At 43.4% G+C, this 18770-nt stretch overlaps 1 protein-coding gene across 3 annotated transcripts in view; it reads right to left on the bottom strand.

Moving 5' to 3' along the window:
- ARHGEF26 (Rho guanine nucleotide exchange factor 26) overlaps nucleotides 1-18770 on the bottom strand; it is a 159273-nt gene that overhangs the window by 39407 nt on the left and 101096 nt on the right. For all 3 annotated transcript variants that reach the window (XM_090055902.1, XM_090055901.1, XM_090055900.1), the window contains 2 exons: nucleotides 18140-18214; nucleotides 14402-14491 (listed from right to left, as the gene is read on the bottom strand). In XM_090055902.1, the coding sequence (XP_089912028.1) occupies nucleotides 14402-14491; nucleotides 18140-18214 (165 nt within the window). The remainder of the gene's footprint in view (nucleotides 1-14401; nucleotides 14492-18139; nucleotides 18215-18770) is intronic.

The raw sequence follows: 18770 nt of genomic DNA, 5'->3' as shown, positions 1-18770 counted from the left end.
GTGTCTGTCAAATCTCCTTTTAACACCTCCAAGGAAGGGGACAGCACCGTCTCCCTTGGAAGCGTATTCCATATTTTGGCAACCCTCACTGTAAAGAATTTTTTCCTGATGTTTAATCTGAATTTGCTATCTTCCAGTTTGTGGCCATTATTTCTAGTTACTCCGACAGGCACCCTAGTAAACACTGTATCCCCTATTTGTTGCTGTCTTCCCCCCCACCCCCCGATGAGTATGTAGGCAGCCATGAGATCACCTCTCAGCCTGCTCTTGTGGAGGCTGAAAAGGTTCAGGTCTCCCAATTAGTCCACACAGGGTTTTTTCTGTAGGCCTTTAACTGGATGAGTTGCCCTCCTCTGAACCCTCTCCAGTCCATCCACATCCCTCCTGAAGTGCAGTGCCCAGAACTGGACGCAGTACTCCAGTTGTGGCCTGACCAATGTCACATAGAGGGGAAGTATCACCTCCCTGGACCTGTTTGTGATGCACCTACTTATGCAAGAAAGGGTGCAGTTAGCTTTACTTATTACCTCATCACACTGGTGACTCATGTTCATTTTGGAGTTGACTACAACTCCGAGATCCCTTTCCACAGTTGTGCTACTTAGAGTAGTACCTCCCAGGCTATAGGAGTGCTGATGATTCTTCCTCTAGAGGTGCAGCACATGGCACTTATCTTTGTTAAACTGCATCCTATTCTGTTCAGCCCATTTCCCCAGCCTGTCCAAATCAGCCTGGATTCACTCCCTGCCCTCTAGTTTGTTTACCTACCCCCATAATTTGGTGTCATCAGCAAACTTGGACAGGGTGCTCTCTACTCCCTCATCCAAGTCACTAATGAAGATATTGAATAGTACTGGTCCCAGGACAGAGCCTGGGGGGACTCCGTTGCCCACACTTCTCCAGGTAGAAACCGACCCGTCCATCACCACTCTCTGGGTGCATCTCATAAGCTAATTTTCTACCCACCAGACTAAGTAATAATCTACATTGCAACTGTTTAGTTTATTTATAAGAATTGGGTGCGACACTCTGTCAAAGGCCTTTTTAAAATTTAAGTAAATAACATCTACCTGTATTCCTTCATCCAAGTATTTTGTGACCTGGTCATAAAATGAAACCAGGTTAGTATGAACCCATGCTGATTGTCCCTTAGCATTATTTTACCTGCTGTTCTCCCACAAATGTGATCCTTAACAATTTTGTCAAAGGTCTTGCCAAGGATAGAGGTGAGGCTAGCCAGCCTATAGTTACTTGGTTCCTCCTTCCTCCCCTTCTTCAAAATAAGGACCACATTGGCCCTTTTCCATGAGTGCTCAAACAGTTGTGCCAGTGGCTCCACTATGACTCCAGCTAATTCCCTAAGTGTTCATCATTTGAGGACATGTTTTAAGCAATATTCATACCGTATCTGCTATTTCAACTGAATATTAAACAGACTATATACTGAAATACTATAGGACAGAGATGATGACATACATCCATCTAATGCAGAACTGAGTGAATTTCTTAAGGAGGAGATAGATAAAATGGCCATAAATATTTCCAGACCCCAATCTCTTGTAAGTCACAGTAGGATAAACAATTGTTCTTTCTGCTTGGAGTATGTGCCAGTATGGGTCCCACTGTATGTGGCAGTCAAGTAGCATCCTCTCTGAAGAGAAGTAATCAGGAGTTTCAGCTTAATTTGTCAAATAATGATTGAGGAACTGTTTTCCTAAGTTTGATACTTGAGCTGGATACTACATCCAGAGCATAAGAAAAATAAGAAGGCTGGTCCATAAACCTGAGACTGACAGAGCAGCCTTCTGAGGCAGTTTGAAGATGTTGTCTATGCCACTGTAGTATGTCCTGACATTTAATGGAAGGTGGAAATACTGTGTACGATCCACTTAGAGATTTTCTGCAGCAGTGTGGTTTGTCATTTTATGAGCTAGAAATAGCCACTAAACGGGACACCTTAAGAGGCTTAGTCCCTATTAAAAGCAAGCCTCTGAGATGTCTCACATCTTTTCTCTTAGCATCATGCATTGTCCTGGGAAGACTATTCAGTTTTATTGATCAATTCTGATGAAACTTAGGAACCTTAAGGAAGAGCTTGTGAAAATGATCACAACACAACTCAGTGCCTGTAAAAGGATATGTAAGGAGGTCTAGGCTATTGGACTGAAGATCGTTAATGCTGGTTTATAACAATGAAAATTTGCCTTGTTGATAGGGTAGTTGGCTAAGCAATCCAATGGTAGCCCAAAAAGAGGCTTACTGAGCTTTAGGATGACAATGCTGAAGCCCTAGGGAGAGCTGGGTATCTAACAGATGGAAGGTATGCAGAAGATCTTTGAGTAATCTGGGGAGCATCTGATGAGAAGCATAAAATATGTCCGTACTACAGAATATACAAGGATGACCTCAAGATATGCTGCATACTAGGCCAGTCTGTTAATCAAGGATCCTCAGTACTGTGACCTCTACTAGGTCTAGATCACACCAGAATTACTTTCTAGAGAATACCCTTGTCATTTCAAGTTGTCTATCTTACTAATGGATTGGTTTTTGTTTGGCATGAGACTTTCCTGACTCAGAGTATGAAAATAGGCAAGGTCCCAAAATCTGATTTTAAAGGGTTTTTGGCTTCAAAAGCATAGCACTTCTTAACATTCTTTTGCTCTTCTTGAAATTATTTCATTTCTTGATGTTTTCCCCCAAGGTATAGAAGTTCTCATAAGTCTAATTTCACATGTATGTGCCAACTATCTGTTCCTAAACTAGACATAAAATAATTCACAAAAGGCTGAAAGACCCTTGTATAAACTAAGATGGCTATGTTAATACTGTCCACAGAAATATCAAAACGATCCACATGGTTGTTTCAGGACATCAAAACTCAAGCGGCTGAAACTGAGAAATTTCTCAAGGAACAAAAGATACATGGAAAGCTTTATTAGACGTTTCAGTACTCTAAGTTTATAAACTCTACAAGGCAAAAGTTCTGAAATTCTGCTCCCATTACATTCAATAGCAACATACTTACTGATTTAATTAGTTCAGGACTTGATGATCTTCCGAGGTACCTTCCAGCCCTAATGTCCATGAAATCTATGAAATCTATGAATCAGAACTGTCCAAATCAATTTGGAGAGATTTGGAAAGATTCGATGATTCAGACATGGATGCAGCTTTAAATGCTTTTTCTACATACCAGAAGGTACCAGGCAGCTTGTGAATGCTGAGATGATGGGGTGGATTGAGTGTCCCACAGGAGTGGGGGCAGGGTCCCCAGCGCGCTTGGCAGCAAACCCAGAAGTGGACCAGAAGCACTTCTGATCCACTTCTGGGTCACCCAGAGAGTGCACAGAGGGTCCCCCCAGACCTCCCCCTGGCTCGGAGACTGGGGCCTCCTGGGTCTGGGAGGGCACCCAGGGTCTCCTCATCGTTGATCACTAAGCCAAGAGCGACTTCCAGTCCACTTGTGGGTTTGCTGCTGAACACACGCCACCCCTCCCCACCCGCCCCGTGCTCCTGGAGGATGCTCCATCTGCTCCACAATCACAGCATTCACAAACTGTGCCTGGTACCTCATGGTATGTACAAAAAACATTTAAAGCTGTGTCTATGGCCAAATTGCCGATTCTCTGAATCAGCATCAAATCTTCAGATTTGGACTGGGATGAATTGAATTGGGGACAGTGATCTGAATCAACGAACCGAATCACTGTCCCTGATTCGGGCCAAATCCGAATCGAACAGGGCCCATTTTGCACACCCCTAGAGTTTACCCCCAGATCTTCTGACACTTATAAACTCTGCAGGAATCCCAGCCCTGACTGCTTACTATGAGGGTACCTATACACATGTTCTGACATGTTCTAGTTAGAATGTGTTGGAGCAGACTTGATTTATCAGGGATGCTCACCAGGATCTGTGGGAACGTTTGTTCACCAGGCACCCCAAGGGATGACAAGGTCAAACGGTCATAAACTCCTCCAAGACCGTTTCAGGCTAGACATAAGGAAAAACTTCTTTTCTGTCTGAGCCCCCAAGGTTTGGAATAGACTACCACTGGTGGTGGTTCAAGCATCTACTTTGAACGTCTTCAAGTGAAATTTGGATGTTTATCTTGCTGGAATCCTATGATCCCTGCTGACTTCCTGCTCCTGGGGCAGGGGGCTGGACTCAATGATCCTCCAGGGTCCCTTCCACCTCTAGTGTCTATGAAATCTATGATTAATTGGAGCAGACTTGATAAATATCAATATAAAATAAAGCAGACATTGGGATAGATTTTTAGTTCTTTTTCCCAGTTGCTTCTTATTAATTATTGTAAAGCAGCTCTAAAATTATTGTAGAGCAGCTGGAAAGAGCAGTCAATACCCTTGCCCAAAATGTATTGCTATTTTATACTGGATTCTTTACATTATATCCCAGGATGACAGGAAGGGCATTCCATAAATAATTTTATTATTACACTGCCAGTGAAAAGGCAAACATAGTGAGAAGTTGCAGGGTGTATGAAGAAGAAAGCTACTGCTTGTAAAACTAGGGAGGCATTAATATACTGTGTAAAATTGAAGCAGGCCTAAAAGGCCAACTAGTTAATCAAAGTTAATTCAATTAAATCAGTCTGTTCTGCATTCTAAATGGAATGCTCTAGCATTGCCACAGTGTCACATGTATAAGCCCCTGCAGGTATAAAAATAGCCGTTGGGACACTTTAACTAAAGCTCACTGAATGAGCTTTAGTTTAAGTGTTCTGCAGCCATTTTTAAATGTGCAGGGGCTTAATATAGATGACACGGCAGCATTTTAATTAGAACAGCTCTCCAGGAACCATGTTAATTATCTCTTCCCCCTCACACACACACCTTTGAGCACATGTATAGGCACTCATCAATTCTAAAGTTTTAAAAAGAGATGCTTGGAAAAGAGGGAAACACACTAATGCTGAAGGGACCATTAAGCCTATATCCTGTCTTTTCCTGATGTCTCTCCCTAGTCCTGTACAATTTATAAACTCCATGATGTGGAGTACCCCTGTACAATCTAAATATTCTATGCATCACAGCAAATATTCATATAAATCACAGCAAGTGTCCTAGGTCTACCCAAAATCCTGGCAGACTGATTCAGTTTTTATAAAGAGAGAGATAAGATAGAATTCAAAATGGAAAGCCTATCAAAGTTTCACCTGGGGTGAACACTAACTGTCTTTACAGTTGATGGTGATATACACCGGGAATCAGCAGAGTACAAAATGACCTCAGATGCACTGTGGAGGAGTCCTAGTACTACTCACCATTACCAATAGTCTGTTACAAAGTTTTTTGTCTCCATCATTTTCCATTGCAAACATGTTTTATTAGTTCTGGTGACTGATTTTTGGGTTACCACATTTCTAAATACTCATTGCGACTGCTGAAACACATCTATCTTGCCATGTTTGACTAATGAAGACAATTGCTTTTTTTCTCTCTAGAACATCCTTTTACATGCTCGTAATTTTTTCCCCCTCTAAGTTGTCAGCCCTCTGAATCATTCTTAATGAGTCTGATTTTTTTAGGCCTTAAATCATTTCACCCACCCTTTTGTGACTTGTCTTAAATTTATCAATACTTGTCAGCAGATATAATGTCCAAACTGAACAAAATACTTCAGCTGTCGAGCCACTGATGCATGGATTGAACACAGAATAAAAACCTCTTTAGTTTCATATGCAACGCTTTACTTCTGCTTACAATCTAAAGTATATTACTTTGATTATATTTAAGTCAAAGTAAGCGAATAACCAGGGATCCTGGTTTTTTCTCTGTTTAAAAATCACAAATTCCCTGATTTAAAAACCCCCAAATCCATATTTTTCCACGATTAAAATGAAACACCACCATATATATAAGTATCAGTTTAACATAATGTTTTATTGATATGTTTGCAATTTTAAACCAATTTGGAAGCCTACCAGCACCTCAATCACTATAATAAAATACATTCTAAATATCTATAAATTTTAGTGTTTGAGTTTGGGTTTTTATCAGGGAAAATCAGGGGTCTCCCTGCCCCCTTTGTTCACCAGCAGCTGTTCCTCCTGCTGCTTTGTGTTGCTGAGCAGGCCTGATATGCCAGTGCCCAGCCCACGACATAGCTCCTCACTCCTGACCCCCAACCCTGCTTATTCCCACTTCCCACCCACAGGACCCCGGCCCTGTTGGTGCCCCTCACCCACAGAACGCACCCCTCCACCCCCCATGGAGCTCCTCACTCCCCAACCACAGCCCCCTGGCCCTCCTGGTGCCCCTGACTCCCCACCCACAGTGACCCTGGCCCTGCCAGTGCCTCTCACTCACCACCCACAGCTCCCTGGGACCTACTGGTTCCCCTCACTCCCAACCCATAGCCCTCCAGCCTTGTCAGTGCCCCTCACTCCCCACCCTTATCCCCCCAGCCCCCAGCCCTGCTGGAGGGTCCCCCAGCTGCCAGGGGTAGGGAGCCAGGGATTCAGGTCTACAGCCCCCTGACTCCCCCACCAGTGCCTGAGCTCTGACTACTGCCCACAGGAGACAGTGGCTGCTGCAGCAGAGTGGAGTGCAGAGCCCAGGTCCCTCTCCCCCATGGGTAGCATGGCTGGAGCAGAGGCCACGTTGGGCGGGGGGCAGACAGAGGTTGCCCACTGCAGGCTCAGGGCTCCCCACCCTGCTGCTCTTCCTCTGGAGCCTCTGTGGGCCAGCAGATGAGACCTGGCATAGCAGGACAGAGTGGGCCAAGGCAGGGAATCTTGGTGCCACTGCCAGGAGCCCCACACTGCTATGACAAGGTGCCCTCTTCCCACTCAGCAGCAGCAAGGGGTATAACTCCATGCTGGCACCCTTGCTGCTGCTGGGTGGGCAGAAAACACCTCATCAAGGCGGTGTGACAGTGGTAATGCATAGGGGGTGCATGGGGGTACACATGCACCACCTGAGCCAGTGCACGCTGCTTAAATGATGGGGGGGAGGGGCAGGAAGGAGCACCAGTGCCAGCTAGGGACTGGGGATGCCAGGAGAAGTGCCGCTGGCACTTCCCGGTGCCTCGCTCACACTTCCCAGTCAGCACAATCGGCTGTGGGAGACTCCCCCCACAGTTGGCGAATTCGGCTGTGGGGGGGAGCCCCCCAATTGCCATTGAGGGTGGGCACGTGCTCCCCCTGATTCAAGAGGCACCGGTCGCTGGTGCAGTGCGGTGCTTACAGTAGCAGCACTGAGCTTCCCCACCCTACTCTGCCCTACCATGCCAGGTCCTGCCTGCTGAGCTGCGAAGGCCCTAGGGAGAGGGCAGCAGGATAGGGAGTCTGAGCCCACAGTGGGCAGCCTGTCCCCATCTTGTGCTCAAATCTGGGGGGTTATGTGGCCCCCATCCCTCCCTGGGAGTCCGCACAGTTGCGTATTAATTATTATAAAGCAGCCCTGAAAAGGTAACTGGATAGAGAAGTCAATAGCCTGGCCCAAAATCTATTGCTATTTTATACTGGATTTTTTTAATATACTGTATGCCAGGGTAAAAGGACGGGCATTCCATAAATTATTTTATTAGTACACTGCCAATGAAAAGGCAAATGCAATAAGAAGTTTCAGGGTGTATGAGGAAGAAAGATATTGCCTGTAAAACTAGGGAGGGGTTAATACTCTGTGTAAAACTGAAGCAGCCCTAAAAGGCCAACTGGCACAAATTATAGCAGCCTGAAAACTGTAATAACTAGGTATACTCAACTCCACCCAGAATAGGTGGGGAAGCAGTATGACAAAAAGGGAAAAGGTGATTTAGAGCCACTTGTCTCCCTTGCTGCCCAGTTGTATTAAGCGTAAAGACAAATGTGCATTTTAGCTGCTTTCAAAGAGGAGGAATGGCAGCCAGCAGGGATTGCACAGCAGCTGTCATAATCTGCATGATCTTGTAGTGATACAAGCAAGCTAAATCCCTTCAACTTCAACCCTGCATGAAGAAGGGTTATGGTTTTTGTGCACTTTTTACAGACATAAAAGTTACATAATAACAGCTTTATCTGCATCCTTTGATAGTGATACAATTGTTATGTCAGTCTATAACTTAAGTTATATTTTGGTACAAGTCAATAATTAGCCTCTTAAATTACAATGTACTCTGTTTAAGTGCATAGCCTTTGGACTGGAAGGTTAGGGATAAACTTTCAAAAAGCCCAAGCCTGAATTGATTCAATCTTTGCAGGTTAGTCTAACCCACAGAGATTGAACTGATTTGCAAGTGGACAGAAATCCACATTTCATTTCTGAAATACAGGCACATGACTGCAGTGGCTCAGGCCAGATGCCCGAGGGTGCTAGTGCAGCCCTCCCTTCGATAGGGAAGCTGAGTTGTGGGGTTGTGGGGGATGGGGCATGGCCAAGGGGGCAAACCTGAGTATGACGGGGCATGGGGGACGGGGCAAGCCTGAGTATGACCAAGGAGGGGGTTAAATCCTCACCTTGGCCTGCAGTGTTTAGAGGGTGGGGTAAGAGGGAGCATGGCTAAACAGGGCTTAGCCCCCTGTTGATGGGGAAGAGGAGGAGGGAAAGAGCCCTGCCCGCTGCAGTAGTTCCTTGCCAGCCGGCTGCAATCTGGGCACACAGCTCTGCTGGTCAGCCTCTGAGGGGGACTCTTCCCTCTCCTCCTTCCCCACCTTCCCTCCCCTTGCCACCAAGGGGCAGGGCAGGGGCTCTGTGTAGTGCTGGAGGGCAACTCTTCCCCTCCTCCCTCACTGTCACCTTGGGACAGGTTTGCGGGGGGAGCTCTGTGTGGCCCTGCCTAGCGTGGCCCAGCCTGGGCATGGGGAGTAGCTGCCACTGAGCCACAGCTGCTGGAAAGAGCCTTGCCCCCAGAGCCTGGGGCAGCCCTGCTGAGTCCCAGCTGAGGCTGCTGCATGGTGGGGCCGACTGTGGCTGAGTGACAAGGAAGCTGAAACCTGTCAGTGAAAGTAGCCTGGCCATGGGTAGCAGCTGGCTGGACAGTGGGCTACCTGGGCCAACTCAGAGGTGCTGCAGGGGCTCATGTGTCTGTAGTGAGCAGGCAGCTGCCAGAGTCTCCCTCCAGCACTGCAAACAGCTCCTTTCTCCACCCCATGGCAGTGGACTTTTTCCCAATTTTCTAAACATACACACTTGTGTTAAACTATAACTTTCCTTTTAAGTGCCCTCAAGTTTATTGAAATCCCCTAAAATATTTTTTCTGTTGTTTTTATCCAGGTCAGAAATCTGGCAAATATTTTTCAAAGCAGACAAAACAAATGGCTTCAGTGGACCAGAGCATGAAATCAAACTGATTATAATAATTTTATTCACTTTGATGGTGATACTTCTAATTTTCTCAAAAACCAAACCAAACCAAACAAACAAAAAGAACAACAGAATTAGGTCAGGCCTTTGGCTTTCTATCCAGATTTGTACCCAGATCACAGAAAATCTAACCAATTCAAATGCTTATTTTCCCCCATAAGAGTATTACAATGTTCTTTTATACTGTCATTCTATTCAGACTCGCATACACCCTCATAAGGAACTCCCCTATGCTGCAGAACTCTTGAATGTCATCATTATCATTATGAAATCCATTATAAAACTAGCTTTCACAGTTTAATATCAATAGCTATCTTAACATTTTGGCTCAGTTTAAACCAGAAACTTAACCCACTTAATCAAAACTTAAGGTTCATGCAATCCTATGAAAACTGACAATGCTTAGAATATCTTTCCCCCCATATCTTCTCCAAATATGATGGGAGCCCCAAGCAATCAAATATCAGACTGATATGCCAATATCATGCTTTTGTGACTATACAAAATATTGAGAGAGCTAGGATTTGAAAGTGTCAGATAGCAGCAATCACAGAACACATAGCTCCAAATGATCAACATTTTTATTTCTATCTGAAAGAAAAACTGTTGTTTCTCTAAACCTATGGGTGGAAAAACCTGATACTGAAATCAATGAATAATCTCCTTCAATCTCAATTAAAATTAACTTCTCAGGATTAGCATATAGGTAAGTATAGAAAAGGGGGGGAAAAACCCTGACAAAAGTTTCTGGAGTGGCTTCTCCTCTTCAAACTTTACAAACCACAAAATTAGATATAATTAAATACTGAAAAAAGAAATCTAAGACTGTTATCAGGGCAGAATAACATATATACACACAATAGAAATTAAGGATAAAGATCCATGATACTGATTTTGATTTTTTTATGCCCAAAAAGAGAGTTAAGAAATTTCTTTCTATGCCAAATGAGTTCAGCACATTTTCCTGATTATTCCAGGGGTAATTTGCTTTGACTTTTGACATTAACTGTTTCTTACTGTCAAAAATATTGACCTTTAATTCAGAATGTCATCAACTTGAGAAGTTGGATACCTTCAAGTCAGCCGGCAGTGACAATCTACACCCCAGGGTATTCAAGGAGTTGGCGAGCATCATAGCCCAGCCTCTGGCACGGATCTTTGAAAACTCCTGGTGCTCTGGTGTAGTGCCTGAAGACTGAAAGAAGGCCAAAGTGGTCTTCAAGAAAGGAAGGAAAGTGGATATGGCTAACTATAGGCCCATCAGCCTGACTTCTATCCCAGGGAAGATCTTAGAAAAGTTTATTATAGAGGCCATCGTTAATGGACTCGCCGATGCCAACAACCTAAGGGATAGCCAGCACGGGTTTGTTGCAGGTAGGTCTTGCTTCACCAATCTCATTTCCTTCTATGACCAGGTGACCTATCAACTGGACAAGGGAGAAGAGATTGATGTCATATATACTGACTTCAAAAAAGCCTTTGATCTGGTATCCCATGATCACCTCTTGGCCAAACTGGCCAGTTGTGGCCTTGGGTCCACCACAATCCACTGGCTGGAAAACTGGCTCCGTGGTTGGACCCAGAGGATATTAATTGAAGGCAGTCACTCATCATCGTGTCCTGTGACCAGTGGGGTCCCCCAAGGCTCTGTCCTTGGACCCATATTGTTCAACATCTTCATTAATGATGTGGACATTGGAGTCAGAAGTGGACTGGCCAAGTTCACCAATGACACCAAACTTTGGGGCAAAGCATCCACACCTGAGGACAGGTGGGTGATCCAGGCTGACCTGGACAGGCTCAGGAAATGGGCGGACGAGAACCTGATGGTGTTTAACACCAAAAAATGCAAGGTTCTCCTCCGTGGGAAGAAAAACCTGCAGAATCCTTATAGGCTCAACAGTGCTACGCTGGCTAGCACTATGGAAGAAAGAGACCTGGGGGTCATCATTGACCACAAGATGAACATGAGCCTGCAATGCGAGGCTGCGGCCAGTAAAGCGACCAGAATGATGGTTTGCATCCATAGATGCTTCTCAAGCAAATCCCGGGACGTCATTCTCCCCTTGTACTCGGCCTCGGTGAGGCTGCAGCTGGTGTACCGCGTCCAGTTTTGGGCTCCACAATTCAAAAAGGATGTGGAGAAGCTTAAGAGAGTCCAGAGAAGAGCCACACACATGATCAGAGGTCAGGAAAACAGACCTTACGATGATAGGCTGAGAGCCATGGGGCTCTTTAGCCTGGAAAAGCGCAGGTTCAGGGGTGATCTGATGGCCACTTATAAGTTTATCGGGGTGACCACCAGGATCTGGGGGAACGTTTGTTCACTAGAGCGCCCCAAGGGATGACAAGGTTGAACGGTCATAAACTACTGCAAGACCGTTTCAGGCTGGACATGAGGAAGAATTTCTTTACTGTCTGAGCCCCCAAGGTCTGGAACAGCCTGCCATCGGAGGTGGTTCAAGCACTTACATTGAACACCTTCAAGAGTAAATTGGATGCTTATCTTGCTGGGATCCTATGACCCCAGCTGACTTCCTGCCCTTTGGGCAGGGGGCTGGACTCGATGATCTTCCGAGGTCCCTTCCAGCCCTAGTGTCTATGAAATCTATGAAATCTTTCCATAAAAAACCCTAAATATCTGAGTTAATAAAGTGTAATGGAAGTATGACAAAAACCAGGTTTTTACAAGCCAACTAGCAAACTCTCAAACCACATATAAATTCTAAACTACTAAATTATATGTATGATACACAAACTGATACACCAGCAAAAAAAATACAGGGAAGTGAAAGAACCGAATTTGCTATTGTTGCCATGAAACTAGTGAGAGTATTTAGTTGGAATATTCATTCAAGAAGAGTCCACACTCTTAAGGGAGAGTTCTTTCTATCTAAATTGAGATCAACAGACCTTTAGTAGGACTTGAGGATAAAGGACAGTTTATTTAATCTTTGTAATTACAAGCAAATATGCATATCTCACTCCTTATTCTATTTTTATTTAAAAATATGTAAATAACAATTATTTGTATGTTTTGAAAAACCTCTCTTCTGAGGCAAACATTTTCTACAGGAGAGAGAGAGAAAGACTCACATTTACTTTTTTTTAAAAATGTAAAACGGTGTATCTTGCCATTGCATTAAGTAGGCTTCTTGGGAAAGAATGCTGACAATGCTAAAAATATGATGTTCCATTAACAAACAATTTTTCATAATCATTTTTAAAGTACAAAGAAAATTCTATTGTTGTCATTATGTGAATGTTTTCAAAATACTGGAAGCCAGATTAACAACATTTGACTAGTATTTTCTCACTATTTTCTGCTATTTACTTGCCAGACCAGTTACGAATTAGACCATAAAATAAGAATATTTTTCTTAAACTAAAAAAAGGAAATATTCAGAAGTTATAACTTCAGCTCTAACAAAAGCAATATATTTTCAAATATAATTATCTTAAGCTCTTTAAAATTAATTAGGGCTTACTACAACACATTGTGGGGGCTAAAGGAGAGTAAAGATCTGTAAACTCAGTACATAGAATCATATCATAGAATCACAGAAGGGACCTTGCAAATCTTCAAGTCCGACCCCCTGCCTGGACGGGAGAAAAGACTGGACTCAAATGAGTCCAGCCAGGTAGTCACCAAGCCTCTTCTTAAAGATCCCCAAGGGAGGAGCCAGCACCACTTCCCTAGGTAGCTGGTTCCAGCTCCTAGCTGCCCTAACTGCGAAGTAGTTCTTGCGGATGTCTAATCTAAATCTAAACAGCAACGATTTAAGTAAAGATTTTATTGGTCAGAGCTAGCACAACAAAGTTACAGGGAAGTGTACAAGAAACTGCCTAGATGGTGTCTTGTGTTTACCTCTGGGGCTTATTTTAAACTACAGTATACCAGAATCAGCATAGATTCTTTTCATACTGCCTAATCCACATACATGCCAAAACAAGGCAGTATTCAGCATGCACCAGAACAGCAAATATATCAAAACCCTGATAAGGTCTGAAGAATTCAGATTTTTGTAGGCCTATAAAAATAAAGTCCTAGTCCTTATAGTCGCAAAGACAAATTAAAGAGTAAAGGGGATATTTTGTCTTAGTAAAGCCACATAAGCAATGCCTTACTGGTCTAGAAATGTCAGTATACTAAGTTGGCAAAGTGCCCTCTGCTTTTTACCAGTAAATTCACCCCCAAGAGTGAACCAAATGAACAATGAAAGTGCAGATTTGCCTGTATAACTTGATCTATCCAAGGAATTTCTGAAGCACAGCTATGCCGGACAGTGATCACACCTAGTATAGCCATTCCTTGAGTTCCCCTTACTTGAGAGGTCATCAGTCATCTCAGTAGAACTACCAACCTCCTGTGCAACTAATTGGGGCCAGCTCTGAATTTAGTAGTGCACACAGTACTTCCGTAACATTACATCTTGATTTCAACAGTCTCCCACAGAAAAGGGACGATTCCATAATTAACACATACAGAATGATCCTTACAGAGTTTATCTGCTGCACTCATGCAAATACTACCCACATATTCTGGATTCAAAACAGCTTTTTGGAGCCCCTGAAGTCACTTGCATTCACTACACTGCTATGTGCAGCTTGGGAGAGACCAACCAATGCTCGTTTTGTCTGACCATTAAGAAAGTTGGGGGACAGAAGATGGCCAACAAGTTATCATTTGTATTTACAGCTGTGATATGGTAGAAAGGACAGGCTCTCTGAAACATAGATGCAGGGTTGGCATTCTAAGTAACTGCAAGGAAATTGGAGTCCATACATCAGTCCTTTTTATTGTTTTATATTTAATATAAAATAAATAAAAGATGTCAATTCAAAAATAGTTTTAGTATAGACAAATGTTCAACTACTAATACAAAGAGACTTTCCATTCTATTTTTTCTATATGGTATTTATTTTTATTTAAATAGATTTTATTTGCCTCAGTAAAAAACTTCAGACTATTTCTATCATTAATATTACTGGGAATTGTTTCATTTAGACTGGTCGTGACTCTATTAAAACTTGAAAAAAGGCCAAAGCTCTGCATGTATTAAATGGATTCATGAATGGAAATATCATACCTTGATTTTAAATTCCAGCTGAGAGTTAATTGTGTACATCATTTCTGTCCTCTCCATTTTCCGAGCACCTTCATTACATAAACGGACCAACTAGAACAAAAATAAAGAAAAATAGTGTTACAATGCATATATATTCAGATGTTGTAATACTGGCATTTCCTTTACAGTATTTCTTCGAGGAAGCAAGAAATTCACAAAGAAGCTGGTATTTTTTGTGTCATGCTTTAAGCCATAGAATTAATTGGATAACACAATGTAGTACAGGTGGTACAAAGTCAGTGGCCTACATAATCTGTAGCTGGTCAGTCCAAGCAGGGGCTCCATGGGAGGGTGCCCCTCTCATTTTGACACACAAATGTGTTCTGTAGTTATGACTCTATTATATGTGCTGTAAGGCTGTGCAAAACACTATCGCTTCATTTCAATGTCTGTTTCGCCTTTTCAAAGGAACAGTGTTTTGTTTTGTAGTTTTGTTTCATTCTGAAGCACTGTCCCATTTCATTTTGTTGAAACTGTTTCACTGTTTCGACTCGTTTCAACGTTTTGCCCATAAGCTATAATGGGGAATCATGAAAATGCCTAAAATGTTGTCATTTGTTGCCTGATTCAGATGCAAATGGCAGCAATGGTAGCCTCTTTTGGGGGAATGCGGCCTGCCATGTTTCAAGGAGATAGTTGTAGAGGTTTCTCAGAAACTGCACCTCAAATCTTGAAAGCAAAATTTGCCAGCAGTGGCAGCCTCCTGTCATCCGACACACACATCCGGGGACTTGAACTCCTGGGAGGGCTGAGAGGCTGTGCTGGGCTCCTCCCAGGGGTGCAGGCCCCTGGATCTGTGCCAGATGACAGGAGGCTGCCACCTCCACCTGGGACTGGGGCTGGGCGCAGCCCGCACCCAGTGCCGGGGAAGAGAGATGCCACCGCTGGCCCCAGGCAGCAACAGCAGCCTCCTGTCATCTAGGCACAGATCTGGGAGGGCTGCAGAGCTGTGCTGGACTCCTTCCGGGGGTGCAGGCCCCTGGATCTGCACCAGATGACAGGAGAATGCCGACTGGAAAGCAGCGCCGCTCTGCCCACGTCCCCCCACCAGACTGCACTCTGTGGGGCTGGCAGAGCCAATCGGAGGGCATCCTGGTGACAGGAGGCGGGCAGAGCTTGCACTACCCTCTGATCAGCTCCGCCAGCCCCATGGAGTGCAGTCTGGTGGCGGGAGGCGGGGAGAGCCCACCGAGCTGAGCTACATGGGGGCTGTGGAGCCTGGCTCTCCCCTGTTTCTCACCTCTGATCTGCTTTGAAACTTGAAATTTTTCAAAACTTTCAAAACATTTTGAGTGTCCCCATTTTGTTTTGAAGCTATTTTAATGCTTTTTGTTTCATTTAGATTTCACTATTTCAAGCTCAAAACATGTTGAAACAGCTGCAAAATGAAATACTTGGTGAAATTTTGCACAGGCCTAATATGCTTCCCTTACCATCACAGGCGTGCAGATTTTTTATGGAAGGAAGACACCAAGGTAAATGTTATGGTGCTCTTTTGGAAAGATAAGGAAGTCAGAAACCTTTTTACCCACTGTCAGTGTGCTCACTGTAAGTGAGACTTTAGTTATATTCCTTGGAGAAATTTAAAAGAGGGAAGAATTGAAATGGGAAAAAAAAAACACTGCTTAACTCTTTTCATGGAGTTTCCAAGACTCAATGAACACTTCCTTGTTGCTAAGACTTCCCTCTTAGAAGTTAGGAACAGTGTACTCCATTGATTCCCCAAGTTTCCCGGATCCTTCCAGTGATGGAGCAATTTAATGAAAAGCATACCTAATATACTGATAGCTAACAGTGCATATTGTGCTGGAGTTTATTGCTCCTCGGAGCTGAATTTAAACATGCACCCAGGACCACAGCATATTGAGCCAGGTTGGAGTAGTGCCAGGTGGCAGGGGGCCAAGGGGGTCAGCCTACCAGCCCATGGCTGCTCCAATCCAGCTCAATGTGCTGCAGAGGGGCTGGCTGGGGCATGAGAGTCCTCCAGCACAGGGCTAACTGGCAGGCGGCCCCGCACTGAAGCACCCTTGTGCCCCAGCCAGCCCCCTCAGTATCTACACGTGTGCTGCTGTGTGGTAAATAATGCTGTCGCAGGATAGTACTTGAATTTACAAGTACTGACCTATGGCAGCGTTTATTAGTTTATTGCAACCTAAGGGCAGCATGTGTAGAAGCAGGGTCTTTACTGTCGTGTTAGTTAGGCAGCTGCACAGTAAAGATCTTTTGTAGATGTGCCCACTATGACACTTTCTAATGCTTGTCATCAACTTAGTATTGGATAGCTCACTGAAAATCCCCCCACAAATCAATTGAGTCTGGAGAGCCTTCTCCAGAAGGCTAATATGTAGCATCAAAAGCCTAAAAAGGACAAAAGAACCTTCCTACTTCTCCACTAGGAAAATAAAATCATATTTACTTTGCTGTAATTACTGTTGAGGAAGGTTAGAAAGTCAGGCTGCTATATTTTTATCACATTGTATATAAGACAGAAGCCAAGCAGTTACTACCAGGCAATAAATTTATTACAACAGGTTAGTCATTTGGAAGAGCTGAGGGTATAGGGTTGGGGAAACAAAACTTGAAAATGTGTTCCACAGAAGGGTTTTTCAATGTATCAGAAATAAAATCATGCTTATTGAGGAGATTTCAGCAGTATCCAGACAGAAGAATATGAACCGTATCAATCAGGCAGATTCCCCTGCCTCGTGTCTTCCAGTTTGAATACAGTGTATGCCATATAACATTTCCACAGAAAAATACAACAGTGTCGGCAATAGCATTAGGTTAATGTCTGAATTTAGGATTTTTTCTTAAAAAATAGAGAAAACATGATTTAAATGTAAACCTAGGTCTGTCAGTAGTCACTGATAGATTTCCGCATTTGGAATTTTCATCTTTTATTACCCTTCATCTTTAACAGAAAAAAATAACATTTCCCATATGTAAATAATGTAAATAAGGTAAAGCGGACCAGAATCCACAGGGCTTAATGCAATTACTAGCCCTAACAGGTGAAGAACCTTATTTCTAATAGGAGTATGTGAATTCAACCAATGTAACTATCATTTATTGAAAGTTCAGTTTTCCAAATTCTGAGATACTAATCCCCATCATTTGTGTCTCAAAGTACCTTGCTTTTCCAATAGCTATATTTCTCCAGTAGCAATGGAGTTTTCATTTGGAATTTGGAAGCTGCTACCAAAATACGCTACTGAAATCTAGTCATACAGCGTTAACAGGAGCATACTGGAGGTTATCATAAGATCAACTGTGGTCAATATTTACAACCTACGCATGGAATTTCTTTTGTTTTCAGTACTCAATAAAGAAGTTCTTGCTCCAGAATGACAAGGGAATGTCGATGCATCTCTCTCAGACTGACAAACAGGAATTGTTTCATTTTATTTAAAAAAAACAATCCTTTAATTTTCTTGAAGATCCAGTTCATGGCGGTTTCCCTGATATAAGTATACTCTGTCATACCTTTTATCCCTTCTTTGGATAATGAACAATAAAAATGCACAACCAAAGCAAGTAATAAAGGGAAAACTACATAGATATCAAGTAAACCACTTATTGTTCAGAAAAAGAAAAGTGACTCCCTCTCATACTGGAATGATAAATTGCCTACACAGCTGGGGAAAAGAAGAAGAAAACCAGATGTGGGTATGGAGCAGGATTGAGTTTTTAAAAACCTACCTTGCTTACTTCTTTCAAAGCTCGTTTGCAGTCCTCATATTTTGGTGAGTCTTTGGGGGTTTTCTGACAAATAGTCTGAAAGAAAGAATTAGACTTTTCAGGAATCTGAACACTTCAGACTGTTACATCTAAAATGCAATTACAGAATGAAGATGCACCTGTGAGATTAACCCTGAAGGTGCTCTGTCCTACACCTGAATGCACCTTCTCATTTACCAGACCTCATCTGTGTACTTAAGGGGACACCCACAGAGATGCCCTTTAGGGAGTGTAGCATATCTTTTCCCTTGCATGCCAGTCTCAACCTGTGGTCCCCTGCAAGGAAAGAGGCAAGCCATAGTCTCCTAAGCATTTTGGAATGCTACAGATCCTGCACTCCATCTTAATTGTGCCTGTGGCTTATGCAGACCATGCAAAAAGGGGGATAAAGGAGACTCCTTTTGCCCTTTACCCTTCCATGTAAAACCTGGCATAATCTGGTTCTTAATGTTTCAATTTATTGCTGAACATTTGCTGCAAGTTTTCTAATGGAAACCCAATGATTTTCAAACAGTGTTCTGAGGGATCCTGGGGTTCTAGATCATAAGAGGTTCCACAAAGAGAAGGGGTAATAGCAGAGTGGGCAAAGAAG

This window comes from Crocodylus siamensis, chromosome 6, assembly GCF_052110815.1.
Source record: "Crocodylus siamensis isolate JL-2025a chromosome 6, ASM5211081v1, whole genome shotgun sequence".
Taxonomy (NCBI): Eukaryota; Metazoa; Chordata; order Crocodylia; family Crocodylidae; genus Crocodylus; species Crocodylus siamensis.
This window is presented reverse-complemented; position numbering and strand designations above follow the sequence as displayed.